The sequence below is a fragment of the Solanum pennellii genome, chromosome 7 (genome assembly GCF_001406875.1).
Source record: "Solanum pennellii chromosome 7, SPENNV200".
Lineage (NCBI taxonomy): Eukaryota > Viridiplantae > Streptophyta > Magnoliopsida > Solanales > Solanaceae > Solanum > Solanum pennellii.
This window is the reverse complement of record NC_028643.1, coordinates 66,546,230-66,564,772: the sequence shown is the minus strand read 5'-3', so window position 1 is coordinate 66,564,772 and position 18,543 is coordinate 66,546,230. Positions and strand designations below refer to the sequence as shown.

At 31.6% G+C, this 18,543-nt stretch overlaps 1 protein-coding gene across 1 annotated transcript; it reads right to left on the bottom strand.

The window, feature by feature from the left end:
• Positions 1–2,584: 2,584 nt before the first annotated feature.
• On the bottom strand, positions 2,585–10,347 carry LOC107026556 (kinesin-like protein NACK2). Its single transcript, XM_015227559.2, has 15 exons — positions 10,189–10,347; positions 9,510–9,799; positions 9,337–9,426; positions 9,159–9,259; positions 8,953–9,066; positions 8,780–8,861; positions 8,546–8,613; positions 7,799–7,858; positions 7,593–7,717; positions 7,153–7,351; positions 5,391–5,528; positions 4,542–4,631; positions 3,523–4,437; positions 3,081–3,385; positions 2,585–2,996 (listed from the first exon to the last, which is right to left on the bottom strand). The coding sequence occupies exons 2-15, from the start codon at positions 9,772–9,774 to the stop codon at positions 2,666–2,668; spliced, it is 2,883 nt and encodes a 960-aa protein (XP_015083045.1). The 5' UTR covers positions 9,775–9,799; positions 10,189–10,347; the 3' UTR covers positions 2,585–2,665.
• Between the last annotated feature and the right edge of the window lie 8,196 nt (positions 10,348–18,543).

Here is an 18,543-nt window from a genome sequence, read left to right as displayed (position 1 = left end):
AAGGTACAAAAAGTTAATACCATGTTAGTCCCATTTTTGTTGACTTATATTAATGAGAATATATCACCTTATTATTTTAAAAGCTGCAATTATATTATATATAGATGATAGACTTTCTTCGTTATGATAGTAAGACATATAAGTAACTTACACTAACAAAGTAATTGAAAATGGAAATAATAAAATTACAAACAAAATTTAAACAAAGAAGAATAGTGATTAAATCAAATTATTAGTGTATCACCACTAAATTTTTTAAGCTAAGAGTCAAATCATTTTTTATTTGCGTATAAGGTAGCATGAGGTGATTCATAAATTGTTCTTAGATGTTACGATCAATTCTTTAATTTGAAATGATTTTAGATATGAATTAAGGTCATCAGAATCTCCTACCACAAAGTTAAGTTGAGAATTTCCTTATTGATTAAGAAAACATTCTACTTAGGTCAACTTCAAACAATTGTATTTCTCATCCTACCTATGAATCACTTCTATGAGTCATAGAAGGAGCTACAACTCGTACTCTTGACTCGTAAAGTACTGAAAGTCAAGTTTTTGGGTCAAGTTCCTACGAGAAACTTCTATAAATCGTAATTTGGGTCGTAGAGTGAACTTTTTAGCCTTAAAACTTCAAAATGAATTCCAAGGATGGAAAATGCGGTTCGTAGATCAAACCATGAAGCACAGATGGCTCGTGAAAATTTTTCGATATCTTTTTAAGTGGTTTTTTTTTTGTCTTTTCCCATTTTTTCTAAACCTAAGTCATGACATTGTAACTTCAATTAGGAGTAGGGGTGTCAATGGTATGGTTCGATTGGTTAATTTTCAAATTATACCATCCTAAATTTTGAGTATTTTATAATATATCACTAAAATTAGACTTTTTAAAATCATTCCAATCATACTAGTTTCACTTCGGCATCAATACGTTTTGGTTAATTTTCAATCTTTTTACTTTTAAAATATCACCTCAAAATATACTATCATTAATATATTTCTTTCACAAATTTTTTCTTGAAAAAACACTTTATTTTTTCACCAAAAGACAAGAATGTAAAATCTTGTTGTGTATTACATTATCTTTTAATTTTAAATCTAATTAAGTAAAAGCTAATTAAAAAATAAAGACCCAAAGTCGTCTAGTCACCAGAGGCCTAGGACCTAAGTTATATTTATATTTGAAAATTATTATAAAATAAATTTATATATTAAATTTAACATATTGTTGATATATAAAATATATTTACATACATGTAAGGTTATTCGGTTCAGGATTTTTTCCATAAATAAAAAAAATCATCCCAATTATTCCGGTAGGTTATACGCATAAATAAAAGGCCACGATTTTCTTGAAAAATTGTATAAATAGGTTAGGTTCGATTCGTTCGGTCGATTTTTCATATTCTTTTGACACCCCTAATTAGGAGAATATATTCCACCAAGTACTCAATTTTCTTTTATTTTACGCTCTCAACTCCCCAACTCAAAAAAAAAACAAAATATGAAAGACAAAAATTAGGGTTTCAAGGCTTCTAATCAAGTTATTCATTAAACTTCTTCAAGAAATTTATTCTTCCAGGTATGTTAGGCTAATCATAGTATTGAACTAAATTCGTCTTCACGCCTTATATCTCAATTCAGTCAGTAGAAAGTTCAATCTAAGATTCTGCTCTTAGTTTTATGAAACTCTTGATACAAGTAATGTTCTTATTCCTAATTCTAAATTTTTATATTAAGAGATTGCAATATTATATACATTGACACATTTGAGTTGTTGCTCATACTTATATTTCAGATGAATCCTAGTTGAAGAGATTTCTATTGAAAGTCTTTGTGCATTTATTTTCATGCATTGATTTTGGAATTTTAAACTTGAGTTAAAGAATATTTTGAAGTATCTTTCGAGAAAAGTTTAAGAAAATACAAATGGTTCTAGAAGCACTATTTACACTGACAAAAGAACTATTATTATTTTTAAGAAGATCATAAATAATTTTCAAACGCGTTTCAGCCAGATAAAGAGAAGTTCAACTACCCCTTGAAAAAGTCTTACTTTTCACATGGGACAGAAAAGTTTCAAGAGTTTTTAGAGTATTTCAAAAAGATTGAGTACAGTTCAATTACCTCTTAAAGATGTCATTTTGAATAATTATCTGAACTCTGTGAAAATTTTACAGGAGCATACAATTATATATTTGAGTAGTATTAAGCATCGATTTTGGAGAGAGTTCATATAACTAAATGTAGATAGGATCGTACAACAAGACGGACAACTCCTCACCTGCCTTAAGAAGGCGTAACCATTTAGATGGATAACTCAATTTTACCCATTCAAAATATGAATCGAATTGAGTATTTTACCCATTTTAATTTAACTCATTTTCGATTCTCATATTCGACTCGACCCACAAAGCATTTGTCACTCGTAGCCAAAACAATATATGTCAAAAGCAATTGAATATTATCTAGACTTAGATTTTTAATTTTTGCATCAGGTTTTATGTCTTTCATGAATGTTATTTTTTAGTTTTTCTTAGAAAAAATTCAGTAAACCCTCTCTGCTAAAATTCTAGTAAGATGTGTGTTTGCTAGAAGCAAAAATGCTGGACGCATTAGCAAGAAACTGTACAGGATGCCAAAATCTACATTGACTTGATATTTGAAACTACAAGTGTAATAAGTTTGATATCAGATTCCAACCTAGCCATGTTTTTTTGTCAGACGGGGAAACAAAATTGAGCTGAAACATCTCCTTTGAAACATGTTCTCCTGTTTCGCAGAATCCAACAAGCTTCGCGACTACTTCAGCACTTTCGCGTACATTTTGCATGTTAAGAGGATCTGACCAGAGTTTATTCACAAGCTGTAGCCGTCTCTTCTGTTTTCCTTCTGGTGGAATGTCCCATTTCATGTACAGCATTTCCCTTTCTTCTGCATTTAGCTTCGAACTCACCCTTTTCGCTAGATATTCCCTTTCCTGCTTCAGTGCCTTAATACTGTATATTCAAAAGCCAAGAGTTGGTAAAAATTACTAAAGGCCTTGGAAAAGTTCAAATAAACCTTGAAAGAATAAATTATACCTTGATGAGACATAGCCAGCAGGGTCATCACCCAAAAGAGCAGGACTAGCATTACCAAGCCCTGCTAAGTGTTGGTCTAACCATGTCAACCTCCTAAGCTCAACTTCCATGTATATCTGATCTGATGGATCCCCTTTAAATAACATGTAAAATTGAGTACGGTGCACTAAAGACACATGACACAAATGCCACAACATTATAATTTGCTGCCTTTGGTCCTCAAACACCAAGTGCCATGACAACGGAGATTGTTCGGTTATATCAGCTTCATCACTTGCAGCTTCATTTGCTTCCAACTCCAGTACCTGGTTTTACTCGTCGCGCAACAATTAGTCCAAATGATATTCTTGATTTATTGAAACAAAAGGAAATTGCAATGAACCGGAGGTAGCATATCTTGTAAAAAAAAAAGGCCACAAGGAGAGAGAAGATAAATCTTAACCTGGCAAACAAGCAGCTGCTTTTGGTACTGTAACTTAGCCACCCTTTCTTTCAGCTCAGTAACATAAGCTTTAATACTCCTGATGTTTTCTTCAGCTGCTTTTTTAAACATCTTTTGCATCTTCTTCATGTTAACAGAGTTTGACTGCCTTGATCCAGGAGTACCCTCCCTCGATGAGATACAGTTACTGTCCATTCTTCTAATTGGAGTGCTTTTTTGGCTACAGAATGAATCACCAGCAGATCCAACATTGGTGAATTCTGGTGCTCTGTTCTCAATCTCACCCTCCACGATGTTGCAGGACGAAGGAGACATAGGAGAACATGGTGATCGAATTATATTTGGCATGTTACTGGTGTTACTCAAGTTAAAAGGAAGCACCTTTTTCTTTTTTGGAGTCCTCAAATCAACAGATTCCTGACAACTTGGAAGATGCATGACTAATTCGTCTATAGATCTCTGAACATTTTCAAGTTTCTGTTCTAAAGATGCAATGTTGTTTTCCTGCGATCTCAGCCGTGCAATCTCTTCTTTCAAGCTGGCTTTATCTTTTATCTCAATTTGTTCAGGAACAGAACTTATTTTGTGCAGTTCTCTAATTTCTGCAAACAACTTTGCAATGGTATCTGTGGCCCCTTGGCTGCCAATTCTGTGAGATGCGAACTCTTTGTGAAGCAACTGAAGAGCATGGTTTGCTTCATCACCAAGTTGCCTCTGTCTCATCTCAAGCTTTCGGATCTCGTGCACCAGCATGGATGGATTGGTTGAATTGGTAGACCTCCTAATTGCAGCCTGCCTGTCAAGTAACTTTTTTCTTCCCAGGGGTGTAGAAAGAGATCCGGAAACTACTTCATTTTCAGTTGTAAATGAAAGACATTTGACTACTTGACGAGAAGGTCCATGGTGATCTGAAGCCTGAAAAATGAGCATATGCCAACAAGTTTTACTTTTCAAGACTCAAATCCACAAACAAAGATGGGAAGTTAGGTGTTCTGTCTAAATTCAACATTTTTTTGTACCTTGAGTTCTTTCTTTGATCTTCTTTCTAGTTCGAGCTGGGATTGTGCTAGGTCACGCTGACGTTTCAGCTCATTCATCTCCTCCTCCATCTGCAAATGATTCACAAGTAAAGATATTAGATTAAGTAAAAATATTAGTTTAACAGTGAACATAATGACAATTCCACCTTAATAAGCTATTGCTTTCTGTTTCTTAAACATACAAATATCTCTGAACTAAAATACAACTGACACTTTACACTTAGAGAACATGTATTTCATTGTTGGAAAGAGGTCTATCTGCATGTTTAAATGCAAAATTATCAGTTTCTTTCCGTGTGTAGAAGGACCTGCAATAAGCATCCTATGTTTTCATATCTCGCCATATGGTCAGGTGAATCTAGGATAATTCAAAAAATCTTGGTAAACACTGGAATCTTTACCCCGTTGATCCAAATCCTGTAAAAAAAAAGCGAAGACTCCCCTCAAGAAGATTTCGCTCAAAAGCATGGCGTGGATCGCCAACAGGCTGAAGCTTGTCTTCAAGAAAGTGAATGAAGTATTTGGGTAACATGGCTAGTATTTGTAAGTCGAGATGGTAAGCTGTAATGAGATACGAAGCTTCTGTTAATCTAGAGTTTTCAACTGGATTGTGCAATGAAACGAGGAACTCTTCACATGTGAAAATGAGAAGCAGTACACTACCAATAGGCTGCTGCCAGAGATAATAACTTCAGAAAATGAGAAAAAAGTTCATTTATTATGACAAAATTATGATACTTAGAAGGGCCAGGCATCACCTACTACCCCCCCCCCTACTTTCTAAAATGATGCTGGAAGTCTAATACTACTGAAAAACATTAGTGGTACCTGTTGGATTTTCTGCTCTTTCTCCATTAGTAGAGATCTGAAACATGGGGAAGCAGAAAGGTCAGGACTTCGGAGCTCTGCTTCAAGTCTGGAAACTTCCTTTTGTAAATGCTTCAGCAATTGCTTCTCAGCAAAAACCTGGAAAATTATTGGAAAACAAGAAAGAAGAAGTCAAACATGACTGTGATTGTAGAATACCAAGTAGACTAAGGGCCCTGATTTTTTTTTGAAAATGCAGGCTTTAACTTGCATAAAAAATGGAATCTGCACGATTTAATACAACATTTGGTTGGCCTTATTAAAGTTGCATTTGTTAATATCCACATCATGCAATACAAAGAATTTGAGTATGTGAATTTATTTTATGCCAAATAGAATATGGAATAAGAGTACATGTAATTAGCAATAAAGGGACTAAACAAAACAATGAATGGTATCTACACTACGGATTACGAGATAACTTGTAGGCGTAAACAATAACTCAGGGATCTTATGGTTTAAGTTGTAGAGGAAAAAGAAAGCTATCTGAGAGGCAGAGAGATTGACTATAAATTTCATCTCTCTCTGGCTCTACGGGGAATTTTTTCAGAGCTGAATTACCACTAATCACCCTCAAGTACAACCGATCCAAGCTTGCAGGAATCTTGTTCAAGGGGATTGGCAGGACTGAAAATCCTCGTGCAACCAATTCCAATCTGGATTGGGAATTAATAGCCAGGATAGCTCACTTCGTAGGGCAAAGGACTGAAACTTCTCGTGTCACCACCAGTTGGCAGTTACCGGTTCCAGAGGGTTGGGATTGTGGCAGAGAACTGAAAATCCTCGCTTCCACCAGTTCCAATATCCTCGCTCTACCGGTTCCAAATATTTCCGATCATTGTGGGATTGAATATCTGAATCCATCGACGGGAAGTGAAATCCCACAAGTGAGGTCTAGGGAGGTTAGAGTGTACGCAGACCTTACCGCTACCTTGTAGAGGTACAGAGGTTGTTTCCGAAGGACCCTCGGCTCAAGTGTAACAAATACCAGTATAAAGAAGAAGCAGACAATGTAGAGAATACAGCAATAACAAGGAACAGTGCAAAAGTAGCGAAAACAACAATAAAATCATGTGATAATTGAAACACCGTAAACAACATGATACTGGTAAAAAAACAAGAATTACAATAATACAACTAGTACCATCGCAAACACCAGCCACCCTAAGCAAGACAATACTTACACTACCTACTACTACCCTTCTACCCTAATGCGAGTCCTCCACATCCTAATCCGTGGACAGAAGTCAGTGAGTGTTAAATCTGACAAAATTAATAATAATCGGGAAAAAAACATAGTAAAAACAATAGAGCGAATCCGTGAGAGAATACTCCACCACGAGTGCCACATAATTTATAACAAACATTTGGTTGGCAGCATTAAAATGCGCATTTGCTCATACCACATAAGTGTGCGCCAATCTGCATCTAGTATATGTGATAAGAAAACATATAATAGCACTACATGGATAAGACTAACTAAACAACAAAGTTCTGCATTACAAGATTATTCGGTATTAACAGTATAACAATCTCCACATTATTATTCACCGCATAAATAATCACTGCATAACTAGTACATGGCCAAACAACCCCTTAACTTATATATTGTTATCAATTGGTATATTTAATTTTAAAGGGAAGAAAACTGAGAGAAATAGTAAAATGATACAGTTCCTTTAGAAGTCACTAGGAGCTTTCAAATTAACCACTAATTGCATACCATGTTTACTTGCGCAGTGGTAATGACTTCTTTGGCACTTGTTGCAAAGCACAGAGTGTTGCGTGATTGTTCCACATGACTTAAAGCAGGACTCATAGTGCAAACAATTGCTGTTCTTGAGTTTCCGCCAAGTGAAGGCTGTAATATCCTCGTCAATTTTGAATCTCTGTAGGGAATATGACCACCCCTCTTTCCACCACTGCAAATGAAATTCAACAAGTAGTGTCTCAAGGCTATTATTAACTGAGTTATCATCAACTGGATTGTTCTTACAAGTAACAAGAATTCTAGGCCATTAATGCATATGAGAATTATGCGCAATAATAAGAACAACAGATGTGGTTATATAAATAGTGTGAATGGAAAGCAATGTGCTCACCCATTCTTCCAAGTTGCAAAAATTTTCTTAAGTAACTGAATATCATGGTGTTCTCAATTACCTTAGTTTTCTGATCACTGTGGTCAGTGTCAGCAAGCTCCGGTTAATATGGCTTCCTTCCTTTAACCTTGTACCGTCTGCACTTGTTTGCAAGGCACGCTCACTTCCAGCAAGATCCACAAGGTTCTGCAGTATTAGGAGTATCATATATTGGCCTTCATGCACGACATTAGAAATATTATCGTATCAGTAATGAGAGGTCCTTACCAGAGTTGCCAAGAAGGATTTCACTCGCCCTGAGTTTTCCCGGATGCTGCTCTCAATGGTCTGAACAAAAAGCCAATATGTCAGCTGTATGGACAGGGTTCTAAGAACTCATGTAGAAACAACATGGATGAAAGGAGGTAACATACATAATACATCATACCAGTACAAACACAACATTGTTTATTAGTACATGAAGAATATTCCATGTAAATCACCAAATTAAGAACTGTTCTGATACAACCTTAAAATGTCAGCTGTATGGATACGTCATAACATTACCAACATGACATTTAGTATTACTATAAAGATATATTCCATATATATCACGAAAATAAGAACTGATGGGATACTACCTTAGAAGTAGGTCCCAGCATAGAAAGAGGCAGCAACCACATCTAGTATTACTATAAAGATATTCCATATAAATCACGAAAATAAGAACTGCTGGGATGCCACCTTAGAAGTAGGTCCCAGTATAGAATGAGCAGCAACCACATCTACTTCACTACTTGGCATCCGGATTAAGAGTTAAGGATTTAGTCTTCATAGTTATTGGATAGATTGGATTTGCTCCCTCCAACTAACATATATTACATAGTCCAAGTGGTCCAACTTTAATTTTCTGGCCTACAAATCCTTGAATCCCCATCTATTCCATATACAATATCTCATGTCAAATGTGCAGAAGAAACTTAACAATGCCAAATACTTTTAAACTTTAGTAGAAAAGGGATCAGCATCTTTTACCAGCTTAATTATCTGATGAGACCTTGAGCTTTTATCATTTAGAGCAGTTTCACCCACTTGTCTCTGGGCTGCAGCAAGTAACAAGTATTTAACCACAAGGTCAGAGGAAAATCCTGAACTTCAAAAATATATATACTGAGGTTTCTAAGGCGGCATTCTTCTATGATATTATAAGATAAATGCAATAATGTATCATTAAAGAATATTTTGTTGAACCAGAAATATGTAACTTACCTTCACAGGCACCAATTAAGGTTCTCAGATGTTGGCCATCCTTTACAATCTCTTCCACTAGTTTCTCTACAATAATACCTTTCTGCATTCAGAAACAAAAAATTCAGGAAAATTTATTTATAAGGAAATTCTAGTTAAGAAACTTGAACTCCTAAACTAAGACACTTGTGTACCTCTGGATCATCCAATAGGCGAAGTGAGCCAGACTCGCGATTCAAGAGGTCTACTACTGTCTCATTATATATTTCTAAAGCAGAAAATTTCAGCACAAAGTCCCTCTCAGTAGTCTGTAATGCAGAAAAAAAAAAGCATCCGGATATCAACATCTCAATTTCTCAATCATAGAACAACAAAAGATTCTGGAGAAAGTATGATTTACAAATTTGATGTGCTCATAAATGTCATTAATAGCACTCTCAGTTATTCCCCTCATTGTGAATGTCTTCCCACTACTTGTCTGTCCATATGCAAATATGGTTGCTGCAAAAGAAACGAATCTTTCAAACAATAAACCAAATGTGTATACAAGAGCTAAAACAAATGTACTCTAGTTCTACCATTTATCCCATTTAGAGCAGAGAGAGCAACATCTCTAGCCCCTTGTTCATAAACCTTGCTAGTCGAACACGTTGGGTCAAAGACATTATCTGGCACAGAAAAAAACCATGTAAGCAGATTTTTCAAAAATCAGAACCTACAACAACCAGTAATTCACATTTAATCAACCTACCAAATGAATAAGGACCAGTGTGTCTTTCATGAATTAAGTTCTTCGAAACGATAGTTTGTTGATCAGGGAAATCCCAGGCAATGAGATCATAGGCTGCTTGTTCTTTTGGGCTAAGAGGCCTCGCACGTACCGTCACAAGAATTTTCTCTTCGCGAAGCTTTGGACCTCCTGGAGTAGACGAGGGAATCGTCCTTCTACTACCTGGAAAACGAGAAGGTGTCCTTCCAGTCTTCGACAATGGTGTTCCTGGTACGCCTATCACCATATTTGTGAACTATTTTTATACCATCCTATTCAAAAACCATCAAATTAATAACCCATTCTTAACATGAAATTATCAAACCATACACCAAAATCCCCAACTAAAATTCAAGATAGTCACTAAAACCATCAACTTAAGTTCCTTGAACCACCAAAACAACGCATTCAAGAAAACCCACAATTTTAAACAAGAAAAAAAAGCTAATCTTGAAAAAAAACAACCAATTTTATTATTATCAAGCAAAAATTAAACGAAACCCAGATGAAGTTATGCGTTTGTTTTAAGATAAGAAACAAGAAATGGCAAGTAAAGTGAAATCAAATATGGAAAGATTACTTAAACCAGTAAAGCTCAAACCCAAAAAATTAGATTTTTAAACGATAATTTTGCGATTTCAACGAAATGTAAATGACTTACTCAGAGAAGATGCAAGTAAACTGAGATCAAATATGGAAAAGATGATTTTTCAGGGTTCGTATTTTTGAGATTCTGAGAGAGAGTAACGGCTACTTAACAAAATTATTTTCTTTTTCTTTTTCCGTTTCCGTACACTTAGCGCACCTGAAGGCCGTTGATTTATTTGTTTATATTTAAGTTGGAGCCTCTTCGCTCATCCCTGCAAAATGTTTTTGAAATTACTACACTTTAGTACCTCAAGTTTCTGTTTTTGTTAATATAGAACCTAAATACTTTCTCCTAATGCTGTCCAAGTACTAGCTTGATGAGATGTGCAATTGGGCCCAACCCAGAGAATTTACTCTTTATTCTTTGTGTCTCTCCCTTTTCTTTTCAGGTATGTGGTGTACATGAACCCACTCTTCACCTAAGGATATATATAATAGGGAAAAAGTCCTCATATACCCTTAAATTTTATGATTTGAAGCTGATATTTTCTTCGTTTTGAAACGTGGCTTATCTATACCTTGTATTTATAGAAATGATTCATATATGCCTTTTTATTTAACAGATTAATTTTTAATAATTAAATAATCATTTTCTTACCTTAATTTAAGAAAATGTCATATTGCTTTTAAAATGTTCCACCTTTCACCAGATCCATCCGACCCAATTGAAAATAATAAAAACCCACCCACTCAAATTAACTTCACCCATTCTATTTCATTGTTACCACCTCAACAAAAACAAAAATAAAAAATTTTGTGATGAGCTTAAGTAGCTGCAACAGTGCCCTTCTTCGTTGGAGCTGCCTCAGTTATTGAAGTGCCTACAAAACAATAACTCAGCTATTTATCAAGCATTTAACAGATCAAAGTTTGCAAAGATCAAATGTCGTTACAAGAGATGCGATTATGCATCCTATATATTGCACATTTAACCTTTACTTTGTTAGGGTCTATAAATTGATCCATCTTAAAAGAAAACTACATAAGCTCGTATATAGTAAATCTAAAACTTAAGCATAGTGTCAGTGATAATCTATCTTTAAACATACATGTTTATTTAGTGTGAAATAAATAAACACAATTTGGTAAAATTTATTTTTGTTTGAGAAATGTACCAAGTAGAGGAACCGAATAAAAATAGAAAAATAGAAAACACAATTTGGTACCAAGTAGAGGAACCGAATAAAAATAGAAAACACAATTTGGTAAAATTTATTTTTGTATATGTTGAGGTGGTAACAATGAAATAGAATGGATGAAGTTAATTTGAGCGGGTGGGTTTTTATTATTTTCAATTGGGTCAGGTGGGTCTGGTGGAGGGTGGGACATTTTCTTAAATTAAAGTAAGAAAATGATTATTTAATTATTAAAACTTAATATGTTAAGTAAAAGGGCATATATGAGTCATTTCTATAATGATAGGGGTATACATGAGTTTTTTTTTAAACAGAGGGTATATCATAAAGTTTTGGGGTAATTAAGATTTTTTCCCTATTATATAGGGAAAATGGTCTAAACCCCCTCCCACAACATATATCTGAAATTCGAACTACACACTTAAACTTTACGGGTGTCATATTATCCACCTGAACTTTATATTTTTCCATTTTATACACACCTAAGTGCTGAACCTCAACACATAAACCAAATAATTAGTCCAACATTATTGGGTCCCCCACCTTTTCAACGAGTTAATACCTCATATGGTCACTCAACTATGCACTCTTCTCTCAGAAAGTCACTCAACTTTCAATTTTCACTCAAAAGTCACTCAACTATGCACTTTTTTCTCAGAAAGTCACTCAACTTTGAATTTTAATTCAAAAGTCACTCAACTATCCACTCTTTCCTCAAAAATCACTCAATCTATTAAATTGTTTTTTAATTAAAATTTATTGATATTAATTATTTATATAACAAACCAAAATTTTTAAAAAATAAAAATACCATTTAAACCATTTAGTGATCCACCCACCTAACTCGACCCATTAAAAAAATATGATATGACCCATTTTATTTTGTCTTTAATCCTAATTCAAGGTTTAAAGAGAGGGATTGATTTAGGATTAAAGACAAAATAAAATGGGTCATATCATATTTTTAATGGGTCGGGTTTGGTGGGTGGATCACTAAATGATTTAATTTATTTTTTAAAATTTTTGGTTTGTTATATAAATAATTAATATCAACAATTTTTAATTAAAAAATAATTTAATAGATTGAGTGACTTTTTGAGGAAAGAGTGGATAGTTGAGTGACTTTTTGAGGAAAGAGTGGATAGTTGAGTGACTTTTGAGTTAAAATTCAAAGTTGAGTGACTTTCTGAGAAAGAAAACAAGAGTTGAGTGACTTTTGAGTGAAAATTGAAAGTTGAGTGACTTTCTGAGAGAAAAGTACATAGTTGAGTGACCATATAAGGTATTAACTCCCTTTTCAACTCCCAATTCTTGTTTTCCCCCATTTTCCTAACGTAAAAGACCAAAAAAAATCATTTTTCTCCTTTCATCCCCTTCTTCATTTGCAATGCATTTCTAGTGATTATCGAACGATTTTGTTGTGTATTTTCAACTTCATTTCGTAGTTTATCAACTGATTTAATAAAATATTAATTCTTTGTCCCTTATTTCGAGTTTGTGCTTTATCTCCTAGGGTTTCTGTTGATTCGTGAAATTAAGAATAACATTGTGTGAAATCTTATGTGTGGCTTACGATTATAATGTTAGGTGTTCATTTACACCATATTATACCACACTTTTATGAAATTAGATTTTTTCCTTTCTCGTTTATGTCGCGTAATTTTGTATTTATATTCGTCTTAGTATTATGTTCATGAAGTGTTGTATTTATGTTCTTAGTATTATGTTCATAGAAAAGTTGCTACTATGTTGTATTTATGTTCGTCTTAGTATTATGTTCATAGAGAAACTAATGCTAGTATATTGTACTTACATTCGTCTTAGTATTATGTTCATATTTCTACAATGATACTACGTTTTAAGTACTATTCTATTTTTGAATTGCCCTTTTGCTAGAGTAGGTCTATAGTTATTATTCTATTTTTTTTTATTGCCTTCAGGTAAGAGATGTATGGGTTTACTTAGATTACTCTAAGGTGGTACTATGATGGGGTGTTTAGATTTAAGTAATGGGGAACTAATATATAATGGTGGAAACGTTACAGAATTTTCGAATGTTAGTGTAGATAAAAATATCATATTTTGAGATGACACACTATATTAGAAAATTGGCATATAATATAACTTGCACCTTTAGTATTAAAACACCTAACAGTGGAATTTTGATAGATGATGATAATGATAAGGATATTTCAGGCATGATGTGTTACCAATAAAACTATCAAAGAAGGTAGTGCAATGAATGAAACTATTCCTTTGTATTGATTTTGAGTCTTGGATATGAACAAATTCTTGATAGGAGGCATTTTTTTCTGAATGGATCCTACACGGTGCAAATTGAAATTAATAGAATATATTTCAATATAAATATCAGACACCGAATTAAAAACAAAAGTAAACCCAATATATAAACATTTCCATTGGGAATAAATTCAGTGGAACCAAACACACTCTTGGATTTCACTTCTACCAGAAAAAAAAATGCAAGAAGTTGGAGTAATGATATACACACAAATGTAGAATATTTGATGTTGTATATGACCATTTCTAATGGCATCGGAATAAAAGGTAGAGACAAGTAAAGGGAATTTTCTGATAGCAAACATAAATCAATGGTTATTTTCCTCTTTGGAAGTACTTTGATTCTTTGTATAAATAGTAGTATTTTATTTTTTAGCAGCTTAATTGTTGTGTATAAATAACTAATACATGCATAGAAATTGTTTAATATTGATATGCAGAATATTAAAGATGAAATAACTAATTTCTATATTATTATATTGTCAATTTTTTAAGATTTAAAACTAAAGAGGTTAACAAAATATGTCAATTTTTTTATGGCACAACTTGATTCAGTTCTTTTTTAATTTTTCATATTATCATTACTTGATATTACCACATGTCCGATGACTCCGCGCGAGTATTTTTTGGTCACTATTGTGTCATGAGTAGTGAATCACAATTAATAAATTTTACGTTAATTATTATTCTTTTAAATTTTTTTGTTTGTATATTTAAAAGTTACTTATCACAAATTATTTGTCAGTTTAAAAAATCAAGATAATTTATTTATTTTTATTTTGCTCTCAATAGAACTTTTTCTTGAAAATTTACAAATACTTCAATTATGAGATGATGATTTATATATGAAGGTAGGATAATTGAAATGATAGTATTTCGTAAAAGGAGTATAAAATAAAATACGATAAATAATTTAAAACGGAAGATGATATATATTAATTTTATGTAAAATGAATACATATAGCAAGTGACACATACAATGAAATGAGATACTATGGGTTCACTTAAACCCACATGGGGCAGGCCAGCCAATAGATTTGTTTGTTGCAAAACGAAGCCACATTGTTCAACGCACAAAATATTGATATTGCTCATCGTACGCATGTTGAAATTTTTAAAGCGTGTACTATTTTTTGTCATCACGAGTTTGTTTGAATTGATTTAAAAGTCATCAAATTTAGTTTTTAGAAGTATTTGATAAAATTATAATCAGTTTAAAATGACTTTAAAAATTAAAAGTTAAAAATAGGTGATTTCCTACTCTCTTTTTTTAAAAACTTACAAGTAACTTAAATTTGACTTTTTTTAAAAATCATTTTTAAAAAGTTATTTATAAGATTAATAGTAACAAGAACAATGACCGTGTACCTGTTAACAATAGCAGAAGATTTATCAACGATATCTTTGTTGAAATACTTTCAACAAGTGGCGAATCGGCTTCTCCTTACCAGGGCATTCTATGCATCTCTAAATCGAACTTAGAAATTTCAAGGAAACAAAATACAATGCCACAAGTTGTTTGATATCAATGTTAAAAAATAAATAGTTTTCTTACTACTTTTGTTTTTTATTTCTTTTTTCATTCTCAAAGATGAAAGAACCATTTTAAAGAGAATGAATGTTACAATTGAATCGTTTACCCAATAATTTTTCCATTCATTTTCAAAATAGTGTTTATCTTCTTTTAAAAAATAATATTGAATCGGATCAAATTCACACGAATGACCACGACTCATAATTCATAACTTTTTAAATTATTTTTTAAAATTAAATCAAACTGGCTCTAAATCATGTAACATTTGTCTATAGGCTAAGAGCTATAGCATGTTCTTATGCTATGCGAAATGAAACAATTTTTACGCTTAAAAAGAGAGTATATTTCTAATACTGTAGTTATCAAAATAGCTCAAATTTTGTCCCAAAATTTTCAATCCTTTGCGAAGTTGAAAAGTAAATTGTTTTTTTTAGTAAATTGTTTTTTTTTAGATTTTATTTTACAAAAAAACATTTAAATCTAATCCAATTAGATTTTATTTTACAAAAAAACATTTAAATCTAATCGAATATAACCAAGTGTCACCAAATAAATAGCCTATAATAGATGATGAATATGTGTGTCAAAGTACACATGTTTAAATTGAACTTAAATTTTTTTCTTTTTGATGTCATTCGTGTATAAAAATTCAATCCCAACTTATGTATAGTTTTTTGTACTCTTATGCATTATTTACTTGACTTATCTAATTTAACATGTTGATAAATAAAACCCAATCATATTACTAGTCTATAAAATTTAAATATAATATTTAAAATTTTACTATTCAGATTGAGATATGAGACTTTCATGAAACTAATCTAATTAAAAGATTCTTTACAAGTATTGAGATTTTGTTTGTAACTATTCTAATTTGGGGTGTAAATCAAGTAATGAATGTTATAAGTAAATAAAAATTATATCAATATTAAAGTTTTATATGCCGGGTATAAATAAAAGAAAAGTTTTACACATTTAAATTAAATTGATGTACTTCAGCCATATTTATTCTGTTTTGTAAGTTATTTATATTTAGTGACACTTAATTATCTAATTAGATTTAAATGACCTTTTTAAAAAGATTTCGAGAAATGAAGTAAAAGGAAATGACCTTTTTAAAAAAGATTTTGAGAAATGAAGTAAAAGGATCAAATTTGTCTTTAAATCAGATGATTTATCTGAATTTGCCCTTAATTTGAATTCCACAACATAATTTAATAATGTTATTTCAATAAAATACACCGCTAATAAATATCTTTTTTTAGGCAAGTGTCTGTTCAACATGATCAAATAAAATGAAATGAATGTTACTTGTTAGTAGTATTTTTCATCAAGACATTTATAAAGGATATTCAGTTTAAATACAAATAAATCTTATTTTTTTTAATAGTGCTTAATTTTTTAAAGAAGTATGTTCAAACTAAAAGTATTACTTATAGTCTTTTTTTTTTATAAAAAGGAGAGAATGTAATAGTAATAGAGATTTATAAAAATTTTAACTCGATATATTTAAGACTATAATTATTTTTAAAATTTTGTATCAAAGTAAAATCAACCCAATAAATTAAAATAGAGAAAGTAATCAAAATTGTGGACAAAGTTAAAATAAAAGGGCCTTATATTGTATAAGGTTGATTGACTTATAGGTTATCGGTTAGTAGACATGCTATATAGAATCGTCAAGACTTAAGACATTAACTTATCTGTTATTGGTCTATTGGTCATTGATCATTATCAGTCCGTTATCGATTTCACCGTTAAAAATTGACAAAAAAAATTATCATAAAAAATCACTTAGAAAATAAGGTGACTATCAAATGAACTATGCACATGAGTTGTCAGAATGCATCTTGCTCAGCAGCAAACATTGTTACATTGTTCAATAATCGAAAGTTTGAAACAACATGAGAAAAAGAAAAGAAAGTTAAACTAAATTGTAAGTCAAGGACTTTTAAATGCATAAATATAATTATGTAATTTACTATCGAATTATTGATTAACCTGTTAAAAAAAACTTTAAACCGTTAAGAAACGACAATCCAATATCAAAAAGAACTAATATCATTATTGTAACAACTAAATCAATAATTTATTATCAATAAATCAATATGCTTTTACAATTCAAATTATCAATTATAATTCGATTTCAAAACCGCGAATTAACCCTCTTTCTAGAAGTGTTTTGCTTTGACTTTCATGCGACATAAATTTCACTTTCCTATCTATTAGTCATGCCTTAATTTGAATCTAAAAGATTTACGTGGAAAAGGAAAAACGGTGGGATTCATTGGCTGACATTCATTACGATTTTGGTTTCCACGAAACTTCTTCCAACTTCCACACCCAAAATGAAATCTCTCAACATTTAGCATTTAGCCTACTCAACAATTTCCATTTATTAATTACTCCCTCCGGCTCAAAATACTCGTAATATTTTATAAAATTGAATAATATAAATTTTATTTATATTTATATTTTGAATTTGTTTTTTATAAATTAAGTAAATTAATTTATAAAAATATTTTTCTTCTAACAAATTAAACTTTTAAATTGAATAAAATAATTATACAATTTAATGATATATATCACAACAGATAATGTCTTGAGATCGAATCTCATTGGTCCTGACGAGGTCCTGGGATCTTACTTAGTGCCAACATGTTTGACCGTGAAGAAGAATCAGATCCGCACTCTCTATTTCTAATCAAAATATTTACACTTTTTTTTAAAAAATAAAAAAAGTGATTTAATTCCTCTTGTCTTGTCTTATGTAGTTGGTGGATTGGATATGGTTTGTAGCTAATATTATGGAGGATAGAAACAAAGTCATAATTCTACACCCTATTTCTAGAACCCACCAACAAAAATGACATGGTATATGACAATTAAAGTGGACCACTTTACCCATAAGCAATTTTTTTTTGTTTGTTGAAATTTATTTTATTTGAAAATTTGATTAGGAAAACTTTATTTTTATTTGAAAATAACTTAAAATTTGTTTTTAACTCACTTCTTATTTTTTGAAATTGTATTTGAGTATATGAACACATTTCAAATATAATTAGCAAAAATATAACAACATAACTTTATGTCTAATAAATTCAAAGTAAAGTAAAAAGAATCATGCCTACAAATTCTCTACATTGAAAATGAAGAAAAACGTACGTATATAAGCGGCATATTAAAAAATTTTCACTACTTCAAAATCTTTATAACAGATTAGTAGACGCAGAATTACTATCGATCGTTTGATTAGGAACAAGTTATTTCAAAATTAATAATTTTGAGATTAATTATTTTTGAATAACTTATCTCACTATGTTATAAATGGTGAGATGACAATCAAACAAAACAATAAAATTTTACCCTAAATTTTTTTTATTTCAAAACTATTTAT